Source organism: Camelus dromedarius, chromosome 12, assembly GCF_036321535.1.
Source record: "Camelus dromedarius isolate mCamDro1 chromosome 12, mCamDro1.pat, whole genome shotgun sequence".
Classification (NCBI taxonomy): Eukaryota; Metazoa; Chordata; class Mammalia; order Artiodactyla; family Camelidae; genus Camelus; species Camelus dromedarius.
The window spans coordinates 3,020,685-3,047,056 of NC_087447.1; the positions used below are offsets into that span (position 1 = coordinate 3,020,685).

The 26,372-nt window shown below is 57.3% G+C and overlaps 1 protein-coding gene across 4 annotated transcripts in view; it reads left to right on the forward strand.

Moving 5' to 3' along the window:
• Window positions 1–26,372, forward strand: part of SHANK2 (SH3 and multiple ankyrin repeat domains 2) — a 494,838-nt gene that overhangs the window by 334,530 nt on the left and 133,936 nt on the right. For all 4 annotated transcript variants that reach the window (XM_064492018.1, XM_064492014.1, XM_064492017.1 and 1 more), the window contains exons 16-17: window positions 22,498–22,580; window positions 24,170–24,294. In XM_064492018.1, coding sequence (XP_064348088.1) covers window positions 22,498–22,580; window positions 24,170–24,294 — 208 coding nt within the window. The remainder of the gene's footprint in view (window positions 1–22,497; window positions 22,581–24,169; window positions 24,295–26,372) is intronic.

A 26,372-nucleotide genomic window follows, 5' to 3' on the forward strand; every position in this document is an offset into this window, starting at 1 on the left:
AAGAAGCAAGAGGGTCTTGGCATCTGACTTGGGAGGAGCCAGAGGGAGAGGCAGCAGACCCCCTGACTCAGCGTTTCCTGGGCCAGGAGGGTGGCTGGGAAGTCGCTCTGCCTTTGCCCCTTCCATCCTGCACCTGCCACATCTGTCTCCTCCAGGACAGGACCAGGCTGACTGACTTGTCACCTCTTCCCTGGTATCTGGGATAGGGCCTGGCAAGTGCTCAACCCTCAGAGAATGGGGCGGGGGGGGGTTGAAGATGGGAAGTGGATGGATGAATGGATAGGTGGATGGATAGTTGGATGATGGATGATTGATGGATGGATGGGTGATGGAGGATGATGTGTGGATGAATAGGTGGATGATGGGTGGGTGGATAGATGAATGGAGATGGATGGATGGATGGGGGAATAGATGAATGGATAGAGATGGATGGATGGATGGGGGGTGGACGGGTGGATGGAGGGTGGTGGATGAATGGTTGCCTGAGTTAGTGGGTTGGTGAATGAGTAGATGGAAGACAGGAAGGCAAGCCAGGGCTCTGACCTCCTCACGTGGAACATCAGCATTTCCAAAGCAGACGTGGCTGGGTAGCAGACGCCAGCCTTTCGCTGGTAGCCAGTCTACCCCGTCTTGTCAGTTCCCTTTGCCCTTTCTCCTGGCTGGGCCTCCTCCCCCATCGCTGCAGCCTGAGCTGTGTTTACACCCTCCCTCCCCCACCTCTCACCTGGACTGTGACTCATCTCCCAGCTACTGGGAGCTTGTCCCCCTCCCAGGCCGCCCACTCAAGTGGTATTTCTGAAATGTGAGTCTCCCTCATGCTTACAACCTGCCCTGGACGCGGTACAATTCAGTGCCTTTGTGTGTCGTATAAGAACCTCCTGCCCAGGCCCCAGACCTTCTGCTCCCTCGTCTGTGCGTTTGCCCATGCTGGGTCTGCTTCTGGCACACCCTCTTCAGTCTGCACTCACCCCAGCCCCGGCCCCAACCGAGGTCATCCTCCACGGGTCCCCTCCCTGAGCTTCATCAGGCTTACTATGGGGCCAGCACTGGGGCCACCAAAGTGCTGAGCACCTACTGTGTGCAGAGTACTTTCCGTCTGTCCTTCCTTCTGGTCCTCATCCTGCCTGGAAATGACAGTCACCCCATTTCACAGATATGGAAACTGAGGTTTGGTAGTCCAGAGCACTCACTGAGCCCAGTTCCACACCCTCTTCTCAGCGCCTGCTCCTCATCCCAGTCCACCAGGGAGGGGAACATCCGTGTCCCACATGGCAGAGGAGGGAACGGGCGGCCACACACTCGCAGCCTCGGCCTTACGAGGATTTGAGAAACTTTCTCATTTATAGCCGTATTGTGACCTTTTTTCTTATTTTTTTTTTTTGCAGAGAAGGTAATTAGGTTTACTTATTTATTTATTTGAATGGAGGCACCAGGGATTGAACCCCGGACCTTGTGTGTGCTAAGCATGCGCTCTACCACTGAGCTGTACCCTCCCCCCATGACCGTTTTTGATAGATTATGTTCCATTCTTCCTTTGTGCCTTTAAGAAGAATTCCAGTGGGGCGCACCCACTTCACAGACGTGGTTTCCTTTAGGGACAATGAGCCCGTTCTGGGACTAGACAGAGCTAGTGGGTGCGCCACTCGGTGACAGCACTAATTTCCACTGAAGTGTTCATTGGCAGTGGTTAATTTCACACTGTCAATTTCACCTCGATTTTTTAAACAGGAAATAATTTGGCCTCTTCTAAAGGTCAGTGTAGCCAGAGGAGCAGGCAGGCAGCGAAGGCAAGGGCCAGATTCGAGGGTGCAGGGCGAGGAACGGGGCAGCTGCCCTGCCGTCCGTCCTTCCAGGACAGAAGGAAACGCCAGGCACCTGCCTTGGCCTGCAGGACACTGGCCCAGATGCAGCCCAGACCTGCCGGGGAGAGCGGCGTAGGGTCACACGGTCCGCAGCCCCGGGACGCCTGTCCCCACTCCTGGGTGACTGCCAGCCCACCAGCAGGGCTCTGCTGATTCCCTCCCTCCTGACTCCGCTGATCAAGGTCAGAGTGGAGGCTGGCGTGGTGGCTGGAAGCCTGGCATGGCAGATGGCGCCGTTGTGCCCCTGGTCCCTGGCCTGGAGTTGGCCCTGCAGAGCCCAGGCTGTTGGTGGATGAGCGGGGGCTGGGGAGGAGCAGAGGGGAGGAGTGGTGGGCAGAGCCCTGTTCTGGGTAAGGAGCCCTCGGAAAGGTTGGTGGAGAGCTTCCGCGGACCTGGCTGGAGACCAGGAGGTTCTTCTGTCCTGTTCTAAAAGTCTGACCTCTTTCGGCTCACAAACCAGTTTTCTGCCAAGCCTCTGGGGCTCTCAGATGGGAAGGGAGTGGTCCCCTGGCAGTATCTCCGGAGGCGTGGCTGGGATTGAGATCAGGAACCTGAGTCGGGTGTCAAGGAAAGGCTGGGGCCCTTGGCTTCATCCTTCTGCATCACAGTGACTCCACCCACGACATGCACAGATGCCTGACCTCTTCCCCTGCTCTCTTCTCGTCTGTGCGTCTGAGCTCTGCTTCCTGATAGGGAGGGGTGTGTGACCTCTCAGAAGCACCACGGCCATCAGTCCTCCTCGCCTGGAAGGCCCGTGGGGGACACCTGTGCATCCCGCCCGGCACAGGGTGGCAGTGGGGGAGGGGCTGCCTGTCTCCTGCCTCAGCGTCCTTGCCGTGACCTGCACTTCCCTGATGGGAGACAGCATGAGATGGCGAGTGAGGCTGTCTTAGGAAACCAGGGAGTGGGTCTCTGAACGCACGTGGTTTCAGGCTCTGGGGGCCATTTCCCACGTGTAAGGGTGATGAGGGGCTAAGAGGATGGGTCAGTGAAGACCCTTGGGAGATGGGGACGTGGATACCGAGAGCACGGAGCACAGGTGGGGACCTGGCACTTTGTCTCTTATTGCACATTCATGGAGAAAATATGCAGAGTGTGCCGAGACTGATTCTGCTCGAGGTACCTGGCACGTGCAGGCAGCTGCATAAGGGTCCCCCCCAAAGACGTGCGTGTCAAGTCCCTAGTACCTGTGAATGTCACCTGTGGCGAAAACAGAGGTCTTTGCAGATGTGGTTAAGTTAAGGGTGTTGAGGTGGGGACATTATCCAGGATCATCCGGGAGCCCTGAATGCCACCCCAGGTGTCCTTATAAGAGGGAGGCAGAGGGGGATTTGAATCCACACGAGGAGGAGGCCCTGTGGAAACGAGGCAGAGATTGGAGGGACACGGCCACAAGCCAGGGACACCTGGAGCCCCCTGAGCTGGAAGAGGCAAGAAGGCCCCCCCTCTCGGGTCCCTGGGGGCACCCATCCCAGCGAGGCCTTGACTTCGGCCCAGTGACAACCAACTGAGCTTCTGCCTCCAGAACTGTGGGGTGACTGCTTCTGCCATCTTAAGCCACCCAGCATGCTGTCATTTGTCACAGCAGCCCCAGGACCTCGTGCAGTGTGCGTCAGCAGGCTGAGACACAGGTCCCTGCACATGCAGGAAAACGCAGGCTGGACAGGAGGGGACAAGTTCTGTGGACAGAACAAAAAGTGGTGCTGCTGGTCGGTGGGGGGAGGGTAGGACGCCGCATTAAACAGAGATGCCAGGCGAACCCCGATGAGAAGGTGGGTGGACCGACAGACCCTGCCTGGGGTGGGGGTGCGGTGAGTGACCACGGCTTCCCACCATTCTCTGCTTCTCATTTTGAAAACAGCTGGCACCCGCTCACCCATCTCAAGACAGAGAACCAGAAACACAGGGAGTGTCTTCCCCAGCCCCACTGCCCAGAAAGGGGCACTCACTGCAGGCTGTGCCGCCTGCTGCCTCTCTGCAGGCCGGAGCATCCTTCCCGTGTGTTCGTGTGACCGCAGCGGGTGTATACACTCTCCTGCCGTGTGGTGTCAGTGTGCGGACGCCACCTCCTCGCTCACACCCGGGTGGGGCGTGGGCCCCAGGGAACCCGCGGTCTCCTCCTGGTGGGCAGCCCCACCCACCGGGTGGGGACTATAGCAGCGTCCCCATCCCTGGACACACCTTGCTGTGCCCTTGAGGACGTCTTTGGGTCTGGTCATTCCCTAAAACCGCTTGCAGGGTCAAGTGCACTCCGGAAGACTTGGGCTCACAGTCTCGCTGACGGCCTTGGACTCGCGCTTCTCTCACAGGGAAAAGCAGCCTCCCACCTGGGGACGGCCCCTCACCCTGAGGGCGTCCCTGCAGGTTTCAGCCTGAGCATGTCCAGCTCCTGCTCCTGTGAAACCAGGGGTGCTCAGCCATCAGCATCCTCGGTCGGCCAGCATGAGCCCCACATGTTCAGGACATCGGAGGGGGGCTTTGGTTCCTGAAACCAAGAGCCCAGACTGATAGGCCTAGAAGAGACGGGTTTCCTCTGAGGGGCACGTGTCCCCCTGCTTCCTGCCCCCACCTCGGGTCACTATGTTTGGGGTTGGGACTTGGACCACTTCTTAGAAACCAAAAGGACGGGGCAGGTAGGAAGGCGAAAGATCTGGGAACGGGGCGTGCTCTGAGCTTCGCTGCTCCCTGCGTGAATGAGGTGCATCCCCGCCCCCGGGGAGGCGATGGGAGCCCAGGGCTGCTGTTGGATCCAATTTCCCAGCATGGCCGGGTGGACGCCCAGCGATGAGCACCTGTCGGCCTTCGGACACAATTCCCTGGGGAGCCTGAGTTCCATCTTTACCTGATTAGTTTCTGTACCGGGAATCTGATGGACTCTAACCTTGCGAGATGAGGTGACCGCCAGCCCTGGTTGGAATTTGTCAGCGTCACATGTTGGGTTTGCTGGGAACCTGGAAACAGAAACACCTCCTTGCACGAGCTGTTCACGTGGGGCTCTTAGGAGCGAGGAGCAGAGCTGTGCGGGGGGGTGGCGGAGCCAGTGCCAGCTCTACGGGACAAAAACCGAAGTGTCCCCAAGCCGCCCCTGTCACCGCCTGGCTCTCTCCCCAGTCAGGACAGGTGACAGCAGAGCCACCAGCGAATGGCACGGTTACGTTCCGGTGGGTAATTGCATGTGGTCTGATGGCTGACCTGGCTTTGTTCCTCCAGCCCCAGGGGAGTGTGGCTTACAAGGAAAGAATGCATGAATGTTTCCGGCGGTACCGTCTGCCTGCTCCCCGGTACCCATGCCAACGCGGGCCTCCACCTCCCTCCACGGCCCCACCGGGCAGGGCCTGGGGTGTGATGAGTCAGCCCCGCAACTGGCAAGGTTTGATGGAAACACCCCCAGCCCACACTGCAAGCTTCCTCTGTCTTGCTGTCTTTCCACAGGAGGAGAGGGGTGGCTTGGGTTGTGGGGTGGGCCGAGAAATGGCCCCCCAGACACACCCATGTCCTGAACCCCCTGACGTCAATATGTCACATGGCCACAGAGAATAAATGTTGTTGCAGGTGAGACCTTGTCAGCGTGTCAGCTGAACTTAAGATTGAAACGTGACACTGGAGCATCTGGGTGGGCCCAGTGTTGTTTGCAGGGTCCTTATTGGAGGAAGGAAGGTCAGAAGCAGAGGGAGGGGAGCTAAGACAGAAGAGCAGAGGCTGGAGTCACGGAGGAAGGGGCCGCAAGCCACGTGATACAGGCGGCCTCTAGAAACTGGAAAAGGCAAGAAACAGATCCTCCCGGGGCCTCCCGGAGGAGCCAGCCCTGCAACCCCTTGATCTTAGGCCACGGAGGCTTCTGAGCACCAGCCGTGGAAGAGACTCGGGCTGCCTTGCGGACGGCACCACGTGTGTGCTAAGCTGTCCTGGCAGTGACAAACTAATACAAGTGTTTGCGAGCATTCAGTGCGCCAAGACTTAGAGCAGCGAGAACAGACCCTGGAGCAGGCAGTTCTGATCGCTGTTGGCCTTGAGGACCTGACTCCCCGAGACGGGAGGGAGAGCCCCACTCTACAGATGAGGAAACCGAGGCTGCAAGAGTTCTGGCTACTTGCCGAGGCCAGGAAAGCACGCAGACCCCGGCTTCTCTCCTAGACTGTGCCCGCTGCGCCCCGTTGGCCTCCTCGGGGAAGGCGCTGGCCAGGGTGCTGACTGCCCTGGGACCCTCTGAAGACCCGCCTCAGCCCCAGCACCTGCACAGAGATGTGCGCAGAGACAGGGCTGGCGCCTGCCTCCTGAGCCCGAGACATCCTTTCCGTGCCATGCAGGCCGTGTCACTCCGCAATTGCTCCCTGAATGAATGTCCCGGGCTGCCCTGCAAATGACCACACGCTGGGCGGCTTAGAACAACACACACTCATCTCTCCCGTTTCTGGAGGCCAGGAGTCTGTGGTGGAGGTGTGGCAGGGCCGCACTCCCTGCTGAGCTCCGGGGGAGGGGCCTTCCTGCCTCGTCCAGCTTCTGGGGCCCCAGGCCTGCCTGGGCTTGTGGCCGCGCACCTCCAGCCTCTGCCCCTGTCCTCATGTCACTTTCTCCTCCTCTGTTTCTGTCTTTTCTCTTCTAAGGACACCTGTCATTGGATTCGGGGCCCCCAAACTCAGGATGGTCTCTCCTCAGTCCTTACCTTCATCACTTCCGCAAAGACCCTGTTTCCAAATAAGGCACATTCCAAGTTCAGGGTGGACATGAATTTGGGGGGAATGCTCTCCAGCCACTGCACCCCCACATGTGCCCCCTTGGGCACACAAGTGCCCCCCCACAAGTGCCCAGGACTGAGACCCGCCTGCCGCCACCCTCCCCGCTTCCTGCCCTTCCTGTGGGCCTCGTGCTGAAGCCTAAATTGCGGTTACCACGCGGCTCTGGGTGGGGGCTGTGCACCCCCCAGGGGCGGGCTGTGCAGAAATCGGTCACCATACGTGTTTGCAGATGGACAGCCAGGGGCCTGCGGGAGGGACAGCGGCTCTGATTTGCACAAGGCACTGGGGGAGGAAAGGTCTGGGGCCAGTCCCTGACGGGGGACTCAGGGAGGTCACACAGAAGCTCCCGGTGCCCGCTGTGCCGAGACACCCCAGGCTCTGGGGAGGGCGGGGCTGGCAGGAAGAACAGCAGTCTGTCTCCCGAGGTTCCGCCCAGTGGGGGCCTCCAGGGATGTGGGGAGAGTAAGGGAGGTCATTTCAGACGGTCCTGGAGTGAAGGGAACAGGCTGAGGGCATGGGGCAGGTGGCTGGAAGGGGCAGGGAGGGGCAGGGGGGTGTTTCACGGGAGGCAGTGGCGAGGCTGGACGTGTGGGGGCTTCTTGTCCTTCCTGACCCCCTCTACTCTCTTGCTACCACAGGCCTGAGGCTCTGGTCCCTCAGCCGCCCTGGACGCACTCTTGACCCCTTCTCCCCAGGAATAGCAACCCCTTGTGCTAGTCATGAGGAGACAGGACTGTGCAGCCCAGGCTCTCGAGTTCTGCAGGGCATGGAGGAGCTGCCCCAGGCAGTGCATGTCCCAAAGAGGGCGCTGAGGACGAGGGAGGGGCTCCGTGGCCTCCCTCTGCCCTGATGCTCTTGGAGCCGAGCTCTGTGGCTGAGCGGCTCCATTGGGTGCCCAGCTCCGCCCTCTGGCAGCTGTGTGACCTTGAGCTAGTCGCTGCACCTCTCTGAGCCACAGCATCCTCGTTGGGCTGTGGACACAGGACCGTCGTTACCGTGGACGCATGCTGTTCACGTTGATAAATCCCACAGTCGCCTGTTGCTGGACTGTCACCCTGTTCTCAGGAATGTGGGAGGAAGGAGGGAGGGAGGGAGAGAAGGAGGGAAGCTCTAGTGCGTGTATTGCAGCTGAAATCTGTCTTGGTAAACTCAGACATCCTAAGATCCTCTGATGAATGGAAGCGAGTGTTTTGGGGGCAGAAGGGAGAGTACGTGGAGACGGAAGGCAGGCTGGTTATCTTTCGGAAGATCGGAAGGAGGGAGGGAGGGAGGCAAACAAACGTCGATGCCGCCCGGCCCTGGAGACCAGGCAGATGCAGCAGGAAACATGTCTGTCCGGGGCAATTCGCAGCAAGCACATCGTCATTAGATCCGAGAGGAGCAGGTCAGGACGGTGAGATGGATGGCCCGAGGTAGCCGGCCACGCGGTGGGACTCCGGCTTCAATAAAGAATAATGAGGAACACAGGGAGGATTAGGAAATCCTAAAGAACAGAAAAAGTTGAGGAAAGAAACCGGTTGGGGCTGGAGCCCGGGAAAATCGGACCATCTGCAGCCTGGCGGCCGGGCCGACCCGAGGCCCAGCCAGCGAGCTTCACTGCCGGCTCCACCCACCTGCCGCTGGAAATGGCCCCGGTGACACAGGTGGAGCCATGGATGGGAGCGGGGCGGGGGGGCATCCCGCACAGAGAAGGGACACTCAGCTGGGGACAAGCACCTCAGTTGTAAGACATCGTCTTCCTTACAGAGAGACTTGCAGGCAGCAGCAGCTGGAGGAAGCAGCACAGGCAACAGCCTGGCTCATGGGGGACAAGCCCAGGCGTGTCCCCTGCAGGAGCCGTGCCAGGAGGGGGGTCTCTGTAGCTCAGAAGGACCCTGACTTCTGGAGCCCTGTCTGTGCCGACCCTGAAGGTCGGAGGGCACGCGGGGTTTGGTGCGGGCGCAGGGCCTTCCGTGGTTGTGGTTGGCTGTCGAGCGGGAGGCACCAGGACTGCACATCCTGCGATGCTTGTCAGGTCCATACCTCGGCCCTCAGCTTTCCCTTCTCCAAGACGGAGGGACTTGTCCCGACCACCGCATAGTTCCCGGCTAGGTCTGAAATCTGTCCTTTACTTGGGCACTTTTCGCCCCCACCCACATGACGTCCTCATGATTGCCACCATCCTCTGGATCCAGCCAGGGTGCTTAGGGAGTCCGTGTTGTGGTTAGCAGGGAGTTAGTCTTGTCCAAGACCAAGAAAAATACTTTTATTGGGCTCTCAACTTTCTGAATGGAGTAGATTTGAGACGAGGGGCTGGGAATAAATCTTCCTTGGGAAATTGAAGGTTTGTGCAGGACTTCAGGTCTGTGTCACCAGGGTTCTTGGGTCTCGAATATCTCTTAGCCCAGAGCATAACTGGAAGGCTACTTGAGTTATCAGAAAGTCTTAGCGTCCCAAACCCTGGGCGTTTTCCTCACCTTCTCATCCGTAATCAACCTCCGTGCCCTCCCTGCGCCAACCTCCAGATGTCCATTAGGAAGTTTTTGGCTGCAAATCTCACTAAGACCACAGTGGTGAGCCATGCCCAGGGTTTGTCCCAGGGGTCAGTGGCATCTTTTGGCCTTTCCTGTGTGGCCTCAAGATGGTGGCCACAGCTCCACGTGTCGTGTCCTCAGAGCAAACCTTATGCAAGAATATAAGGGAAGAAAGAGCTCCAGGAAGCCCTGCTCTGATCTCTCCCTCCAAGTAAAATCTTCCCCAGAGGGCCCTCGAATGCTCACCCTCAGGTCTCGTTGGCCCAAACCATGTCCTGTGAGCATCCATAACTGTAAGGGAGCCTGGGAAAGCAAGTATCCAACTTTTCCAGCCTCAGCAGTAGAAGGCAGGCTGGAGGAAAGAACAGGAGCTGGGAGTGCGAGGGGGCCAGGGCTCAGTGCCATGCCTCTATGCACAGGAAGCCATGTTACAGACAGCAACAGGGGTGCTCCTGGAAGTGGTGGCTGATGAAGTGGGTTTTGAAGGATGAATAGGAGTTCGGCATATAGAGCTAGCAAATCTCTGGAGTGTGCCCAAGGCAGCAGTAGAAGAATGAGCACAAGAAGAGCGCACCCTCCCACCAGGAAGACCTTCTCATTGGTGGATGGCCTGTTAGTTGCTGCAGGGAGTCGCAGGCGTGGCCCATTTGTAACTGAACTTGCCATTTCAGTGCTGAACGTCTGCACAGACGTCCCTTCCTACTTCTGTTTTTAGGTTCTGGGCCTCTCTTTGGCTCTGTTCTTCCTCCCTTGCATTAACCCGCCCACAGTGTATGGTGCACTATTTCCAGTTCAGACCATTTTGATGTGGAGCAGGGTCTCCCAGCAGGATCTTCTCGGTACGTCCCCGGGGGCTCTCTGGGCAGCTCAGATATTGACAGGAAGTCAGTGATTCCTTCTTCAGAATGTGCTTCTGGAACCAGCCCTTCCCCACTCGCACCCCTGTGGGTCCTTCCTCTCTCTCAGCCATTGTCTGGGGTGGGGAGGACTCTGAGCACTGAGGGGACTGCTCCCCCAACCCAGGCCAGTGACCCACAGATGTCCAGTGTCCTGTGGTCCTAGGATGCAGCTCCAGCCCCAGACAGCCTTGCTTTGCCTCCAGCTGTATGCCCTTGTGCAAATCACTCAACCTCTCTGTGCTTCAATTTCCTCATCTGCAGAGTGGAAGTAACAGCAGTACCTTCTTCATGGGGTCATCATAATGATCCAATTAATTTAACCCATGAAGCACTTAGAACTGTGCCCGACAACCAAAAGTACTCAAAGACTGTGTGTAATCATGATAATATTTACTATTTGCAAATGATGCAATTGACAAGGGCTTAATCTCCAGAATACACGAACAACTCATACGACATAGTAACAAAAAAACAAACAACCCAACCCAGAAATGGGCAGAAGACCTAAACAAGCAATTCTCCAGTGAAAACCTACAAATGGCCAAAAGGCACATGGAGAAATGCTCAACATCGCTAATTATCAGAGAAATGCAAATCAAAACTACAATGAGGTATCCCCTCACACCAGTGAGAATGGTCATCACTCAGAAGTCCACAAACGATAAATGCTGGAGAGGCTGTGGAGAAAACAGAGCCCTCCTACACTGCTGGTGGGATTGCAGTTTGGTGCAGCCACTATGGAAAACAGGATGGAGATTCCTTAAAAAACTAAAAATAGATTTACCCTGTGATCCAGCAATCCCATTCCTAGTCATATATCCAGAGGGAACCTTAATTCAAAAAGATACGTGCACCCCAGTGTTCTCTCTGGTTCAGCATCATGATGTTAATGGGACCTCGGGGGATGTCTTTGGCAAGTTAGAGCATCTGTCCCATTTACTGGCAGGGATCTCTCCACACCAGCCAAGAACATTCTCCTTTGTCTTTTTTTCCCTGCTGATGAGCATAACAATCAAAACAGAAGTTAGCTGTTTTCCTCTCTCTGCAAGGACTGTCCCCCAGGACTGAGATCCAGACTGACCCACACTTACATCAATCTGTCCTGGAATGTCAGGGGATTGAAGTAAAATCTGTGAAACGCTGAAAAAAAAAATATATACCAGCACTATATACAGTAGCCAAGACATGGAAGCAACCTAAAAATCCATTGGCAAATTAATGGATAAAAAAGCTGTGGTATATTTATACAATGGAATACTACTCAGCCATAAAAAAGAATAAAATAATGCCATCTGCAGCAACATGGATGGACCTGGAGAATGTCATTCTATGTGAAGCAAGCCAGACAGAGAAAGACAGATACCATATGAGATCGCTTGTATGTGGAATCTACAAAAATGATACAAATGAACTTACTTACAAAACAAACAGACTCACAGACGTAGAAAACAAACTTATGGTTACCAGAGCGAGGAGAGGATGGGAAGAGATAAATTGGGAGTTTGAAATGTGCAGATACTAACTGCTATATATAAAATGGATGAACAACAGGGTACAGCACAGGGAACTATGTTCAATACCTTATAATAGCCTATAATGGAAAAGAACGTGAACAGGAATATACGTGTGTATACGTATGGCTGAAACATGATGCTGTGCACCAGACATTGACACAACATTGTAAACTGACTATATACTTCAACTAAAAAAAAATTCTAATATTTACTATTATGACTTCTCCATTGTTACTAATTAAGCCAAAATTCAGACCTCCCACTTGGAGCCAACTGAGCCTAGAAGCCTGCACGCAGTAAGGAGGAGGTGGGGTTTCTTTATATTTCAGAAAGGGTTCTCCGTAGGGTCCTTCTGAACCTTTCTGGGGCATCTCACAGATGACCCCATTTCTGAAACGTTTTTTTTTTTTCCTTTTCAGAGGAAAAGCTCAGATGCTGTCTCAGAGCAGGCGCCTGTGTGTGGGAACAGACGTGCTGCTTGTGTAGGAGGGTTAGGACTCTTAGCTTTTGTTACATGTAGGAACGTGTGGGGTCTCTCAAGGCATTCACATCCATGTGCTACTTGGGTCAATTCCAACGTCTTTAGAACATGTCTTTCTAACCTACGGCCTGCAGGCCAAATCTGGCCCACCACCTGTTTTTGTAAATAAAGTTTTATTGGAACACAGCTCCGCCCATTCATCTGCATGGTGTCATGGCTGCCTTTGAGCCACCACTAGCAGAATGAGTCATTGCAACAGGAACCGTGTGGCCCGGAAAACCTGCAGTAGTTACTCTCTGGCCCCTTCCGGAAAGCTCTAGAATATCTGCAGAGCTCCTTTCAAAGGGCTTGTCCAAGTGCCCCATCCACCTGAAAATGTGCCTCCTGGAACTGCCCCTTCAGTGCCGCGACCTCTGACCCGAGCCTCAGCGTGTGGAGCAGAAGCAGGCTGCTCCTGTGGTCAGGGGCGGATAGGAGTGGCAGCCGGGCTCTCCCCTCCAGCCGCTCCTCGTCGCCTCTCACCTTAGAGGTCGGTGCCATCCCGGTTGGCCAGATGGGCTCGGTGGGGGGACCGTGGGGTCAGGGTGAGCCCACCAGCCCCTCGCGCCCCCCCCCCCGACTCCTGGATTCCGCCTCCTCTTCAGAGCCAGGGTCCCTGGGTGGTGCCAGGCTCAGTCTGATTCGGTGGTTTTATAGCTGCGGACGGTGTCCACCCCACCAGGGGCCTCAGGACTGGCCTTGCCGGGGGGCCCAGCGTCCGTCCCGCAGCCCACTTGTCATGGTTTCTTGGGGCGAGCTCAAGACCGACAGATGGGTCGGTTTTGATCACCAAAGGAAGAAAAGGCACAGCAGCCCCTTCCTGCGCTCCCAGCTAGGCCCTTGTCTTGTTCCCCTGGTTTTGTTGTTTGATTGTTTGGTTTTGTTTTTTAAAAGAACATTGAGTTCAGGGTCAAAGGCCAAGGTCGAACAGTTGGCCCCACCCCTGGCCAAGCTGTGTGGCCCTGGACAAGCCCTCCCACCATCAGCTTCGTGGACTCTTGGGGGAGAATGGTCCCACTGGCCTGGAGGGTCGTGAGGGTCTTGGGGAAAACAGTGTGGGAGGAGCAGCTTCAACAGAGCTGTGCTCCCTCCTGCAGGCGGTGGGCTGGGAGGGCCACCATCTCCTCCCAGGCAGCACAGGACAGTGGGTCACTCCGTTGGCATCACAGGCTGCACGCAGGAGTCCCCAGCTTAAGTCCCAGTTGTTGCGTCAGTGAGCGCCGTTTAAGCACCTACTGGAATGTTCTGGTCTTCCATTTTGCAGACAGGAAATCCCAAGCCCAGAGTAGGGAGGGTCCTGTCCAGGGTCCCACTTGCTTCCATGTCTTGGCTTTTGTAAACAGCGCTGCTATGAGGTACACGAGGTGCATGCATCTTTTCAGATTAGAGTTCCCTCCAGGCACATGCCCAGGAGTGGGGTTGCTAGAGCATAGGGGAAGTCTAGTTCTAGGTTTTTAAGGAACCTCCATACTGTTTTCCACGGTGGCTGCACCAGCTGCATTCCCAGCAGCAGTGTGGGAGGGCTCTCGGTTCCCCACAGCCTCTCCAGCATTTATCGTTTGTGGGCTTTTGACGATGGCCATTCTGCCTGGTGTGAGGCGATACCTCATGGTACTTTTGATTTGCATTGCTCTGGTAATTGGTGATGCTGAGCATTTTTTCATGTGCCTGTTGGCCATCTGGATGTCTTCTTTGGAGAAATGTCTGTGTAGGTCTTCTGCCCATTTTTTGATTGAGCTGTTTGTTTTGATATTGAGCTGTAAGGTGTGTACGTTTGTTTTTAGACATAATGCGTTTGCACACTTGATAGACTACAGTGTAGCGTGAACAACTCTTATGTACACTGGGAAACCAAAAGCCTCAGTGACCTGCCCTAAATCCGCATTCACCTCATTTCAGTGCTCTGGGACAGAGCCCGCGGTATCTCTGAGGTCTGCCCGTACCTTTATAAGGAAGGAAGCCCAGGGGCATCTGCTGATGTCGCCAAGAGATTCTTTTCCGTAGGGAGCACGCAAGAGTATTTCCGTTTACACTGAGTGTTTTCAGGATGAACCACAAGCTGCACCCTCCCTGGCTGATGAGGTCTGCCACCCTCTGCTGTACGCCATGCCCGGGGCTGTAGGCTTTGTAAAACCTTTTCTCACGCCGCTGTGATGGTTCAGGGCTGCAGCTGACCTCCATATTGTGACATCCAAGGTCACAGAGCGGGTTTGGTGAAGCTGGGACCCCCCACCGCGTTCTTCAGGCTCCTAAGCGGCCACTTCCCTTTTTAGATCCCATCTCGGTTCATCTCTGCAGGGAGCGATGATCACCTCCCATCAGTATTCCAAAGGCATTTGCGCTGTATCTTTGTCTTCACCAGCCGCTCTTGGCAGGTAACACGCCCGGTGGTGCTTAGGAAATGCTTTTGGGTGATTTATTACTGAGTAATGAGACAATTTAATTTGAATCAAGTTCTCTGCATATTATCACTTAGGAAAACTTGTATTGCTTATCATCTCAGCCATGAGGAGGGGGGCACCGTGGTCGTCGCGGGCGGGGTGCGTTCAGGATTGCACGTCTCCGCGGAGCTGGTGTGTGGGCTCCGTGGGGACAGAGATGCCCTCACTGTGCGGTTGAAACGACACCGCCCCACGGGCAGGGCTCCCCAGCGCCGGGCGCAGCGTCACTTGTGAATGAATTGGCCACACTCACCATCTCCCGCACGTGACACATGAGCAGGCTCGCACAGACTGCCCCTCAGCACCGAGGTGGATGGCGTGGGGCTCTGTGTCCCCTGGGAACTAGGGCAGCCTCCTGCTCGAACAGGGCAGGGAGGGCAAGAGAGCAACTCCAAGTGCTCCCCTGGCCCGGAAGCAGGAAGCAGGATTCAGGGAGCAGCAGCGTGTGTGGCCGAGAGCCGGGAGGTACCCCACTGGCAGTGAGTTTTGGTGGTGAGTGAGCGATAACTCGCGGAGCCCCTCCCGCTCGCGCACAGCCCTCCAGCCCTTCCGAAGGGCCAGGCCTGGCCCTGCTCCCGCCCACCTGTGGAGCAGTCCGGTGTGCCACCCTGCAGCCAGCGCCACCACGGTGAGCTGGGCCGCCTGCCCGCGCCTGGCATCTCTGCCCAGTGGGGACACCTGTTGAGGCCCCCAGCACCCCCCTCGGAAGAGCTGAGAGGCTCTCTGTTTAGCTTCACCTTTCCTGATTGGCAGAGCCCGGAAATTTCTAGGACAGCCACTGCCGTTCCCGGTCCCTGGAGGTCCCTCTTTCTAATAGTGTCCCAGTTCCTGCCTCCATCCAGCTGTGTCACCGAAATGCATTCACACGGGGAGTGATACAGACGAGGCTGCTCTCAGGCTCCGTTTCCCTGCCCTGGAGAAGGCGGGGCCCCCCCACAACCGCTCCAGGAAGGAGCCTTCATAGGTGTCACACGCGCCAGCCTCTTTTCCGGGACTCCTCCCAGGGTCTCCCCAGGCACACCCCACACACAGCCACTGCTGCTTTAGAAAGACCAGCAGCCCCAGCCCAGATCCAATCAGCCGTGCTCCCCACACCCACAGCCCACGTTCAGTATACCTTCCTACCACCAAAAAAAGAAACCTAAAATGATTTTGGTAATTCTGCCTCGGAACCCATTTGCCTGTGTGTAACTCGTCGCAGGAACACCCCCAGCGGCTGCTGTAATTCCTCCGCCTTCAGTCACCCGCCTGAAAAGCCTGTCCGAGTGAGAAAATCTGACTCGCAGGTGGTTTTCACATGCAAGGATGTGTGATGGACACGAAATGTAGCGAGTAATGAAGTTGACCCCACCGTAGATTTCAGAGACACGCCATTAAACAGACTGAACCAGTTGCTGAAACAGCCCGGCAGCTCCCCACCGCCCCTTCCGCAAAGCTCTGAAGAGGGTCAGTGCTTCTGCCCGAGGTGCCACGCGCAGCGTGTGTGCCCCTCCTGCCCGTGTTTGTGGCTCGCCGGCGTCCCCTCCTGCCAGGGGGCCAGGCTGTCCTGACCACCTGCAGCCTCACTCTGGCTCCGTGCTGGTATCTTGGAAGAGCTGTTCCATCTGCTGCCACAGGCTTCCCTATGCGGATGGTTTAGCAGGAAACATAGCTGGTGGACAAATTTCCGGCCATGTCTGCGAGTCAACCTTGGGCCATTGTAGGGGGATTCAGGCTACGATGGGGGTGGGACAGCAGATTTCTGTCATTTTCGCCTTCTCGGATGACACAGGGAGAGCATATGCTGTCACGGGCCTGGCTGAAACTGCATTGCAGCCTCTCACCATCCCCCTGGGTCCCCCGGACCTGGCCCTGGGCGTGCAGGCCGCCCACACCCACGGCCTGTGTCATCCGCCCCTCCTGCCTCTCAGCTGTGGCTCTGAACCTTTATCGCTGTGGTTCCTCCTCTGTCTGGGGTGTTCTCCTCTCCCTCTTCCCCTCTCCAGCCTCCCATCCCACTCACTCCTATTCTTCGTGTATTGGTCCTCCTCCTACAGGAAGTCCTCCAGCCCCCTTCTGGTTCTCACAGCTCCCTTTCCTGCACATTTGTGTGACGGTTGGGTTAGTGTTTGTCTCCCACTTGCCTGGTGTGTGAGTTTCCTGTCACTCCTGTGACAGATTACCACAGACATGGGTGGCTCCAAACAGCAGAAAGTCAGAGATCAAGGTGTCTGCAGGACAGGGCTCCCTCCAGAGTCTCTAGTTGTGGGGGGCCTTTCCTCCTGTCTTCCAGGTGCCGGTGTTGCCAGCGATCTTGGTGCTTCTTGGCTTGCGGCTGCACCCCCCAGTCTCTGCCTGTCATCACGTGGCCTTCCCTCTCCCATGTCTCAATGCCCCAATCTCCCCCTCTTTTCTCTTATAAGGACCTGTCATTGGTTTTCATTAAATCCAGGACAATCTCATTTTGAGATCCGTAACTGATCACATCGGCAAAGACCTTATTCCCAAATAAGGTCACATTCACAGTACAGGGGGATTAGGACTTGAACATAATTTGGGGGCGTTCAACCCACACACCTGACATCTCCATAAGGGCCATACTGGGCCTGGTTTGTTCCTCCAGAAATGCCAGGTACCCAGTCCATCCTCTGACACTTACCAGGTGTTCAGTAAGTAACGGCCGCGTTAATTTACGTATTAACGTGGTAGCTTAACTGTTTCTGAATGTTAGTCCTAGACCAAAACCCAGTCCCAGTGGGGCAGAGAAGAAGCATAGCCATCTGACTTGACCGGGTCACATCCCAGCTGGGATCCAAGAGCCGGGGGAAGCCATCTGGTCTGCCCCAACAGTGCCTGTGCTCAAAATGAAAATGCCCGTAATGCTCCTTCCCCTGTGGGACAGGGTGGACAGAGCCACCCTGGGGCCCCACGTGCTCACACATCTTGGCCACCCGGGCTTGGCTTTCCTGTGGCTTCACATTGACACCTCCTCCAGGATCGGTGCCACTGCCAAGAGAGCTTGTTCAGTGACTGACAAACCCTAAACGCCAGCTGCCATCACTGGCACCTGCTACCTGCGGGGCCCGTGTAAAATGCAGCCTTCCCTGCAGGTCCATCGTGGTGCCCTGCTGGGAGACGGTGAGGCCACTGGAGGCCTGGCCACCTGCAGTCTTGCAAGGAAGACACCAGGGGTGTCTGCAGGCCTGCCATGGGGTGGGAACTCTGGGGCCCACTGTGTGGCCGACTGGTTTTCCACACTGCCCCTGCCTTGCTGCATGTGTGTTCAGCAAACTCTTCACTGCAGTGTGCATGGGACCCTTGGGCAGTGAGAACCTTTAACAGTGTCTACCGTGTGGCTCTCAGGAGAGTTAGGACCGGAGTTGTGTCTCCCGGTGTTGATGTGGTTCTTTATGGATGCATCCTGGTCCCCAGGCAGCCCATACCCCCAGGTGGACATGCGCAAGGCAGCCAGTGGCCTGTTCTCTGTCTTTGCGTGAACCAGTGGAAGGTGCCTGCCCTTCCTCAAGGCACTTTACTTCCAGCAGAACCATAATCACCACAGTAAACATACAAGTCTATGCTGGCCATGATGTGATGGTATCCTCTGTAGTTGTGCTGTGCACAACCTGCACAGCTGTACTTGGTGGGGCTGAATGCCCACCCCCTTTGCTTTCCACAGCTCCTGTTACAGGAAGCTCCCAAAGGAGGGTACATTTGGGGTACATTAAAATGTTCTCCTGCCCTGTTTAGAAAACACATTTAAATTAAGTACAGCTAGGTTAAATTTTTTTGTTGTTAAATCAACAAACACACGTTGAATCTCATTAGCAGTAGTACCATGTAGAGAGATGCAGAGGACAGGGCATCATGTGTGCTCCCAAGGAGCCCACAGGTGATGGGTTAGCAGGTGAGAAGGGCCCTGTCAGAGGCTTGGGCAAGGCTGGAGGGGACCCCTGTGGGGAGACTGTGTGATGTCCCTTGTCAGGAAGGTTTGGGGTAGCTCCCACCCCGTTCACAGGGCCTGCCACGTTGGGGAAGGGCATGGCCGACAGAGGGAACGTGGGACAGCAGGCAGTGAGGCATTGCTGGGGACTTGGGTAGATTATAAGGCCAAGTTGAGGGCATTTCAGGGGAGTGAAACCGAGCCAGATGGGGGAGGCTCGGCGGTCAGCCTGGGCTATGAGCGTGGTCCAGGGCAAAGGGAAGACACAAAGCAGGGTGGGCGTGACCACTTTGGGGCTGGGCTGTTTGTTTCCCTAGGATCTGTCCCCAAGGACAGGTGGCAGCACACGGAAGCCACGGCTTCTGGAAGTGGCCGCAGCTGCCATCCTGAGACAGCTTTCAGATTCATGAGCCAGCAGGAAGAGCCCCCTGAGAGATTCGTGTCCCAGGAAGGTTCCTCCCTGAGGCCCAGGGCGTGGGCCTCCCAGTCTGGTCCTGTGGGGCGGGGGAAGGGATGTGTGCGGCTGCCCACCTGGACAAAACTGGACACATGCTCCTGTCTGTAGGGAATGCCCCTTCCACTCGAGTTTCCGGGCGCTTTCCCTGGATTGCTACAAGGATTGTGGGTTTCCAAGGGCCAGGACTGCCTTTCCACTTCACGGGGTGGGGAGCCAGCTCCACGGTGCTGCATGCCCTGCCCTCTGAGGGTGACTGGGGGCTTGGGGGTTGTCCCGAGACCTCCTCACCTGACCTCGGCGGCCTTCCTTCAGCCATCTCCACTGACACCCTGCCCTCCATGCTCTGTTCACGCCCATCTCACTCCGTCCACAAACACTGGCATGCGTGGCCCCGTGCCATGTGATCCGCAGAATGAGGTCATTGTCTCCTGCGGGATTTGGCACAGGGGGACACTGACAAGGGCACTTTCCCGGAATGTGAGGGGCCTGCCCTCTGGGGGGTGTTTTGGGGGCCATGTCTCACCTGTTCCTCAAAGTCCCTGCAAGGCAGGTCTCCCCACTCCCACTTCGCAGGTCGGGAAACTGAGGCTAGAGAAGCTAAACTGATAAATGCCTGGGTAGGGATTCAAACCCAGGTCTGTCTGTGAATGAAAGTGAGATGGGTCGTGATGGGCAGGGGGCCGGGGACTGTTCAGACCCTGAACTAATGCAGGGGGAGAATTTCGAGCCGTCCTTCTTCATAGCAGAGACGAAGGAGTCAGGCCTGTTTTCAGCAAGCAGGATGGCGGAGCCACGCGGTTTAGGGACAAGACAGTGGCAGCCGTGAGTGACTCGGGAAGTTCTTTGATGGGTTGGGAACCGCTGAGAGGCTTAAGAGGGGACACAGGAGACAGGCTTCGCCGTTAGCCTGGGAGGGGTCCTTACAGGAGCAGGAGGGGGTAAGCACATGCAAACGATGACCGCGCTCAAGACGCTGCTGGCGTTACCACGGCTGCCGGCCTGGGCGCGGGTGGGTTATTCCGTGCTCTCCTCCGCGGGCCCACGAGGCATGCATCGCTACTGTTCCCATTTTGTAGAGTGGGACCCCGAGGCTGCGAAGGTCAGAGTGACCTTGGGGCCTGAGCAGGGCTGGATCTGGGCTGAGCTCTGTGCCATCCACCCCTTGCCCACCACGCCCACACGCCCCTGCCCTGTGCTGTCCGTTGGGGGGCACCAGCATTCTATCAGCTGCGCTGCCCTGATAAGCCCCCCGGCATGAGGGGCAGCTGCTGGGATACGTGGGGTCATCTGCAAGGTGGGTGGAGCTGGCCCACTGCAGGGACAGACTGGAGAGCAGGACCCCGGAGCCTGGCAGAGGCAGACGTCAGGGCACTGTGCGTGTCCCCGGGAACAGCAGGGCTCAGGGCCCTCGGATCGGCCGTGATCTTTCCAGACTGTCAAGGGGCTGCTCTGCGAAGGGAAGTGCAAACTCAGAAGGCGTCGCTTCAGCAGCCTGGCCCTGGGAGGCCTCTCCCTGGAGAAGGGCAGGAGAGGGTGGCGGGTGGCACCTGCCAGCCAGGGTGCCCATCCCTTTGAGAAGTTCGGAGGGGAGGAGAAGGGGTGCCGGGGAGGCAGTTGTGTCTGCATTCTGGTTGGGAGGCATGGGATGGAAGGGTGAGGGGGCCTGGTGGAGGGTGAGCTGGCCCCAGGGCCCCCGCCCTCCCGGCTCCTCCCCTCCGCTCCTGTGGTTCTGGATCCTGGCTAACCGCCAAGCGGTTAAAGCTGTGGCTCCCTGGGGCTCTCTGGTTCCACCACAGGCCACCGGTATAGCCCCATCTGACCTCACAGGAGTCCCGGGAGGCCGATGTCTTGATCTCGCCACGTTGTGATGTGAGGGGAAGCCACAGTTTAGAGAGCCTGTCACTGACTAAAGGCCAGGCCAGTGTGAGACCTGCCCATGGGCTCCCAGTCCCTGGACGCCTCTTCTGGTGGGCCGTGGGGGCTGAGCTCCCCGGCCCGGGGCTCCTTGCACTTGGCAGGCAGACCCCAGGGCTGGGGGCAGAGCACGAGCCCAGGAAGAGCTCCCAAGTTCCGAGATCGCCTTGGACCAGTCGCGCTGGGTTGTGTGGCCTCCCCTTGTCAAAGTGTGTGTCCCTGCTGTGCTGGCCCCTTCCTGGGAGATAGGGTCACCCCCGCGAGTTCCTGTGTGCTGTGTCTGATGCAGGGACAGAGGGCTCAGGAGTGGGTCAGAACACGTGTGTGTCCCCCAGCTGCGTCCCCTGCCTCGTCTGTGCAATGGGAAGTTCTTGGCTACTGCCCACCACCGTGTCCAAGCACCCTGTCCCTCCTCCTCCAGGCCCCGGGAGCTGCTCCCAGTTGGCTGCGTGCTGGGGCCGCCTGCTTCCTGCAGGGGGTGAATCCAGTCCTGGGCAGAGCTGACCTTCAGTTGTCTGGGATTCCAGCCTGTCAGCACCTCCCCCCCAAGACAGCGGCCTGCTGATTCTGTGGGCGCCTTGGCCCTGCCATCGGGGCCCTCCTCCTCCCCCGCCCTCCCACACCAGCCCCTTAGGACCCTGGAGAAAGCCTCCAGGCTGCCTGCTGCCCCACCCCCCAACCCCCGCCCCTGACTTACTTCCGGGGCAGCAGTGGGATCCTGGGGGGTGCAGCCCCGGAAGGTGGGGGAGGGCCGCGTTTGAGCCGGGATGCCCACCTCTGTCCCGCACCCCGTGCCGCGGGCGAGCGATCACGTGGTGAAGCGCCCTCCCTGTGGATGGTGGGAGGCTTTGGCCGAAGAAGCAAAGTTGGAGCTTTCGGGTTTCTTTCCTTTCAAAGAAAAAAAAGCTGTGCCAAGGGGCAGCCGGTGTGGCTTTAGATCGTCTCTCAGAGGGGGAGCCTGCAGCCGCCTTGTCCCCCGTCAAGGAGGCCGTGCTGTCAGTGGCTTCTGTCACTGGAGTGACCTGCCCCCGCCCGCTGGAAGCGCCCGCCCGCCGGCCGCCCCCTCCGCCAGCCTGCGGTTTCTCCGCGCGGGATGACGCCGAGCTGCCGCCGCGGCGGCACCGTGCGCTCCGCGGATGGTCGAGGGGGCGCCGCGTTCGCTCGGACCAGGGGGAGGGGTGGCCGCGTCTCCTGGTGCCGGCTCGAGCAAGGAGCAAATAGAATTTGATGTTTTTAAAAACCCCTTCAAGAAGAAGAAAGAAAAAAAAAAACTGCTGCCTCATTTCTCCTCCGGCTGATCTCATCTCCCTCCTTTGGAAGCTGCGTCCGGCCCGGGCTCGGCCCGGGCTCCTGAATGCGCCGCCTCGGCTCCCGCGGGCCACTTACTTTCTCTGCTTTCGGGTGCCCGGAACCGGCCCGCTCAGCCATCGCTGGGCGGCCTCCCCACCACGTATGACTCCTGCCTCCCGCTCGCTCCGGCTCTGCCTCTGCCTGGCGCCCCCCTCCGAGCCCCATTGTGCCGAGCCCGCCTATCCCGTTAGCCTGCCCCCAGCTGCCTCCGCTCCTCCTGCGCCCTGCTTAGTTTCCTCCATGCTGCCTGGATCCGGCGAGCTGGGGTGATTAATTGGCTATGATGATGAACGTCCCCGGCGGAGGATCTGCCACGGTGATGATGACAGGCTACAATAATGGTCGCTATCCCCGGAATTCTCTCTACAGCGACTGCATTATCGAGGAGAAGACCGTGGTCCTGCAGAAGAAAGACAATGAGGGCTTTGGGTTCGTGCTCCGAGGGGCGAAAGGTAAGAGCAGCTGCTCCCAGCCTGGATGCGTTCACGTGCGTGTGTGTGTGTGTGTGTGTGTGTGTGTGTGTACGCCTGTGTGGAAAAGGTTCCCCAGCTCAGAAAGAAGCCTTTGTCCTGGGGGCACTTGGTTGCCAGACAACCGTGTTCTCTCACATTCTGCCCTACTCAGAAGACATCGGGGCTTCCTCTAGGAATACTGTTAATTTCTGTGCACAATATTGCTCTGAACAAGCGCTCTCTCTCTCCCCCTCCCTCCCCCACTCTTTTTTTTTAAATTCATGGGTTTCATTTATATTTTGAGGTTTAGTTCAGCCTGATTGTGGCTGGGTTCAGAGCTCCTGGTCTCAGATACCTAGAATTTGCCAGGTCCCGAGTTTCGGGGATCTCGAAACTGCCCCGTTCTGGCAGTGGTCTTCAGCTCTGAGTGCGGCAGGCATCCGTGTGCCCGCCTCTAAGGTGACTTTGCAAAGGAAACGTGGCAAGATGGTCCCCTCCAGTGTGGCCCAGCCGGCAGCACACACGTCACGTGGCCCGTGGTGGGGGGCTCCGGGAACGTCTTCCACGGCAGTGCACCTCCCATCAGCCCTGATCCTGGGGGCTTCCCTTCCAAGATAAAACAAAATGGCATCGCCTCCCCATGAGAAGAGACATCTGTGCACCGCATGTGTTGGGGGGATTCGTGTGGAAGTTTGATCTCGGAGCTTCTGTGCTCTGCCGGGGGTCCCGCACCTGTGCTGGGGAGGCCCCTTCCCCAGGGGCAGCCCCACCCGCTCCAGACTCAGGCTGCCGTGACAGCGGCCTGTCCAGAGGGAGGAAGAAAAGATACATCGGTCCCCGTGTGGGTCCGTGACTGTCTGTGTGGTGTTGTCACCCCCTCCCCCAGCTGAGGCCACCTTCATCTTCCCAGCCACCACCCCCGGCCGCTCATGTCTACCCAGGAAAGTCCACCTCCTGCCCTAGAGTTTCCCTCTGCAGCTGTGGGGCCCGGAAGCCAAGGCTTGCTCTGGGTGCGGAGCAGGGGCCCAGCCCTCCCCTGGCCACTGGCCGCAGGGTGGTCACAGAGAGCCAGGCTCCGGGCGGAGAGAACTCACAAGCAGCTTCCCAGTCTGCAGCCACCCACTGGGTCAGTGCTCTGTTCCGTCCATGCTCCAAGTTGAATCCCCTTGGTTGCGAGTCTACGTAGATGTAAATTTGGCAAGAGGTTCAGTGTGGTGTTTCTGTAGCTCCATGTGGTTATGGGGTGTGGGGGGGAACTTTTCCATTTTTAGAACTGAAAATGTTTAGTCACCGATGCTTTTAAAGAAAATGACAGGCGTGTACATACAGCCACGTCCAGGGGAGCACGTTGTCCTGTGCCTCCAGCCGAGGGGCCGAGAGCTGTGATGGGCCTAAGGCAGCTGGCTCTGTTGCTTGAGCTGGTGTTGACCTGACTGAGTCAACCTCTTCCCAGTGGAGAGCTGGCCTGGACCTCCCTCTTTCCATGGAGACACGAGGGCCTTCTCTCCCCCAGGGTCCTGTGGGAGGCCTGGGCTGCCAACGTGGACACATCTCCCAGGCTTGTAACGAGGTGTCCCTTGCCTTCCCAGCGGATACGCCCATTGAAGAATTCACGCCGACGCCGGCGTTCCCAGCCCTACAGTACCTGGAGTCCGTGGATGAAGGTGGGGTGGCGTGGCAAGCCGGACTGAGGACTGGGGACTTCTTGATTGAGGTAGGGACACAGGTGTTCATATCTTTCTGCTGGGGGAGAGCGCCGACTCTCTTAGGGTGGGGCCTGTGGTCTTGGCAGCGTGGCCAGGGGGCCGGAGCTGGGGGTGCCGTGGACGAGACCGCCATGGACGGGTGTTGCCTGGTCATTTCCGCCCACTGTGGTTGCTGTTTCCCGTGGACCGCGCATTGGGGTTGTCTTTGAGGCCTCAGCTGTGACTCTTTGAAGGGTAGAAATGCATGTGAAACTTGGCCATTGGTCTTGAAGTAGAAGGAAGAGAGAGGTAGTTGCCATGTTGTCGGGGACACACGTGGATCTGTGGGGGTGGCCTAGTTGTGACTCTGTGAATAGACACGAAGAGAGGCCACCGCCCATTCTCACGCCGCGGGGGCGGGTTGGGAGGCGCTGGACCATGGCTCTTGTTTGCACGAGGTCTCTAATGGTGACGGCCAAGGGTCTATTGATTTGCAAGTCGAAGTAACAGTCCTGTCGGATGGGGATGGGCTTCAAAGACCAAGGAGGCTGGGCAAGAGAGGTGTCTGGAGTTGGCGGTGCAAAATGGAAACTTCTAAATGCAGGTGCTTGGAAAACTGGCTTTGGCTAGCAGGTGAAAGGAGGGCCTGTCCTCTTCGCTGAACAAAGCTCCCTAGCTGTGGTGCCCGCGTGCTCCAGGCCTCGCCTAGAGTCGCCGCACTGGGGTGAGAGGAGCTGAGCTGCCTGCGCGCCTGAGCGCCCTACCTTTTGTGGGTTCAGGCATTCCCTTCGATCGTGTTGTGCAAAAGAATGTGTTACTCTTTGAAAATATCAAGAAGAAAAGGAATGTGTTGTACCTTGAAAAAGGTATTTTTAAGAGGTCTGGTAAGCTCAGATGGCCCTTGTTGGGAGTTCATGTTTCTTGGAAAAATCATTGCTCGGGGGTAACCCGGAGCCCTGTCTCACCTGCTCTGGGAGTCCACGCGCAGGTGGAGAGAGTGGAGGCGTGGTTTCCAGCCAGGCGCTCGGGGCCTCCGCTGTGGGGCTGGCAAGGTGGAGACCCGGGCCTCGGCGAGGCGGCCGCTCCCAGCCATTCCTCTCCGTGACGCCTAAGCTTCCAGGGGCTTTTTCAGCTGCAGTTTTGCCCGTGCTCTCCTCAGTACTTCCGAAGACTATCTGAGTGATAGGAACCCGGAAGGAAAGACAGGAGGGGAGGAGGGAGAGCCAGGTGACATGGAGGCGGTGCTGCCACTACTCCAGGTGTCCTGTGTTGCTCTCACTTTATTTGTGGCAAGAGGTATTTAAATTATTATTGACCAATCAGAGTTTGGCTCATATGAAGACCTGTGCTCATTCTTGCCCAATTAAACCGTGGAATGCGTTCCCAGAATGATGGGGACTGGAACCCACGGTGGTTTCATGGGTTAACTCGATTTGTAACCTCATGAAAATGCAGAGAGACTGGGTTGAATCATCCTCTGTAGGATGCAGTTGTGATGTAAGTCCCCTTCCCGTGTGTGTGTGTGTGTGTGTGTGTGTGCGTGTGTGTGCGTGTGTGTGCGTGTGCGCAAGAGACAGAGACAGAGAGAGAGAGGCGGCTCTAGGTTGACAGAGCTGTTGCTGGTTCTTGGTTTTAAATAATCAATGAGGGCTGCGGATGCCAGAGCACCCCTGGTTGTCAGGCTCATGGGACGGTCTCCTGAATAAACTAGTCAATGAAAGAAGCAGGAGCCTGCTGCGTGGCCAGTGCTGGGCCCACCGCTCTCCCAGGGGGCAGAGATGCTGGGTTGGTGGACGTGACCGCGGGGCACGCCTGCACCGGACAGAGAAGGCCCGCCACCCGGACTGATCGAGGGCTCCGTGGAAACTGGGAGCATTTCTAGTTGCTGTCCTCCTGTTTTCCAAGCAGCTCCTTTGACATTGCTTTTAACCTCTCATAAGCAAACATATTTGCCATTTTGGAACAGGTTTTATATTCTGGGTCACCTCTAGATTCCAGGAATGGCTAGCCCTGAGTTGTGTTAAGGTTCTGTTGCTGTTACTAGGTCTCGGATGACCCGAAGTAGCAGGGGGCCCCTACGAGGCTGCTCACCGCGGGTCCAAGTGTA